The 2500-nt window shown below is 34.0% G+C and overlaps 1 protein-coding gene across 5 annotated transcripts in view; it reads left to right on the forward strand.

The window, feature by feature from the left end:
- The window catches only part of ras (Inosine-5'-monophosphate dehydrogenase ras), a 23030-nt gene that overhangs the window by 586 nt on the left and 19944 nt on the right, over window positions 1-2500 (forward strand). For all 5 annotated transcript variants that reach the window (XR_015192568.1, XR_015192569.1, XM_086555151.1 and 2 more), the window contains exons 2-4: window positions 1474-1522; window positions 1793-1894; window positions 2140-2268. Coding sequence is in view for 3 of the 5 variants with exons in the window: in XM_086555151.1 (XP_086411277.1) it covers window positions 1474-1522; window positions 1793-1894; window positions 2140-2268 (280 nt within the window). In the remaining 2 variants the exon portion in view is untranslated. The remainder of the gene's footprint in view (window positions 1-1473; window positions 1523-1792; window positions 1895-2139; window positions 2269-2500) is intronic.

Raw genomic sequence — 2500 nt, forward strand, 5'->3', positions numbered from 1 at the left:
ATGTAACTCGAGTTGGGAGTGATGGGGGCTCGTGATTGTGCGATGCAAAAACAGTTTTTGTCTGTATTTAACGAAAGAATATGTAATAATACCTGGTCATGGCAATTGTATAATTTCCTTATTTCAACCTGCAACCTTTATTTTCACCAATGTCAGGCAAGGGACTATAACGGGAAACCCATTAAATCACAGGGAAATAAGTGGTCGCCCTTAGATACTATTTTTAAAGTCATTCACAAAGACGTACCCGAAGCCCATAAAGGCGTCGCACAGCACCCTTTTTACATTACTAGAAAGGTGTTGTCATGTGTCAGCTGAGAATCATTTGGTGTCAATGAGTGATATGGATTTGATAGGCCTATCATTCTCCTTGTTAACAGCTGATTTGGAAGGAAAAGGAGCCTGATCCCTCTTATGGAATGAAAATCAGATGCATCTCCCCTTTAGATTTTGTCTTAAGTGTTGTATATCATGTATTTTCAGTCCTTTAAGAGGGTTGTCATTCTAGTAATTCAGAAGTCATGTAGTTTTGGGGAGTCCCAGAATACATAGATTACATAATTAACTAACAACACTCTAAAGGTCTTATGTCAGGTTATTCATCATTTATATATGCATTTTCCTTGTAAGGATGCCATAATTTAGCATGTCTGTTTTTGTGAATAATTTTGCCGAAGTAATAATACTCTACGTAATGCAGGCAAGCAGAAAGATTTTAGCATATTAATCTAGAAATTTTCCAAACAGGACCTTCTTGTCCTTGTAGGAATGTCTAACCCAACAATACCATATGAAAAATGAATTATCATTTATCACTTGAAAATATCAACTAGGAGTATGATGCAGATCATAAATTGCTTCATGAAAGTTGAAGTTATTTAGTGTTTTTTGACAAGATAGTTAAGTAAGGTAGTTCTGTAGATAAGTAAATCAATGGTTTTGCACTATGTAAGAACATGTAATTGAAACCAGAGAACCAGTGAATTGTAGGAAAGGACAATTTAAAGAATGCCATCTCCTTTCCTGAAACTAAATACAATGCTTGCATAATAGTATCAAGTTGCTTTAAGTCAAATATTTCAAGAAGAGCCACACAAGTGCCAATAGTCGATTAAACTGTATCTTTCATGAACAGTAAGCAAATTTTTTTGCAGTATTATATATACAATTACAATGGACAAACAGGTTCTAATTTATCACTATATGAAATGCTCTAGGAATGCCTCAGTTAAATAAAAATGAGCGAGTGAGGAAAGGCTATTGTCGACTTCACAATGTTCATATTAATATCTTTGTTCGGCTTCTTTCAGTTTAATTCTTATTTTGTAGGTGCAAGATTTTTTCTCTCCACTAATTGATTTTTCTCAGAATGAAATATCTTGCACATATATTCCCCTTTTGTGTAATAGTTGGCATAATTTTTTTCCTTTCTTCTGAATAGAACTAGTTAAGCATATTTTATTTCCTTTCCAGTGACTTCATCATTCTCCCTGGCTTCATTGATTTCACAGCTGAGGAAGTGGTATGTTAACTGAGAATGAGAGGAACTTATTCCAGAAAATATTGCTTTAACATTTCTAGGATGTTTCTTGATGTATCCAGAGTTTTGTCAGTAGCTATATAGCACATATTTTGTGATAACTATTGATTTATATTCCATTCTGTTGTATTTTTTTTTATCAATTGAAAAGGCTGAACAAGTCCATTTGAAATTTTGTCTAAACTGGATAAAATATGAGGACAACCTAAAGTCAGTGAGAAATGTTGCACATTTAACTTCTTTTCTCCGCAGGACTTGACCTCAGCTCTCACAAAAAAAATCAGTTTGAAAGCTCCTCTGGTATCTTCCCCCATGGACACAGTCACAGAATCCGAGATGGCTGTTGCAATGGCAGTATGTATTTGTTTGGCAGTTTATATATATGCAAAGTATTGATTTTTGAATCTTTATAGGGCAGAATGATTGAATAGAAAAGCCTTTTAGTTGATGAATGAGAATAAAAAGATATTGGGTAGGTGGTATCTGTATTTTTATCTTGTTTGTAAATAGTCCGTCATTTGTAAAGGATTTTCACTATACTATGATCAATACTTCTGTACAGTATAGAACAGAGAGCTCAATTGTTTTGTTTCTTGCAGCTTTGTGGAGGCATCGGCATCATTCACCACAACTGTTCTCCAGAGACACAAGCACAGGAGGTCATGAAAGTCAAGAAATACAAGCATGGCTTTATACGTGATCCTGTTTGCCTCACTCCACACCATAGAGTTAGTATTTATATTTTGTATGATTAGTTAAGAACACTAACAAGAGGATGGGAGAAAAAAATTATTGACTATATAACTATCTCTAACATGTGATTGCAAAATTGTACTTATATGGGATTGTTAAATTGGCAAATAGGTCTACTCAATTATGTATGTATCTGAAGGTATAGAAACGACCAGCACATAATTATGTATACATTCCTGTTATCTTACATATACATAATCTATATAA

Source organism: Penaeus japonicus, unplaced genomic scaffold (assembly GCF_977035675.1).
Source record: "Penaeus japonicus unplaced genomic scaffold, GWHDUDI00000001_assembly GWHDUDI00000030, whole genome shotgun sequence".
NCBI lineage: Eukaryota > Metazoa > Arthropoda > Malacostraca > Decapoda > Penaeidae > Penaeus > Penaeus japonicus.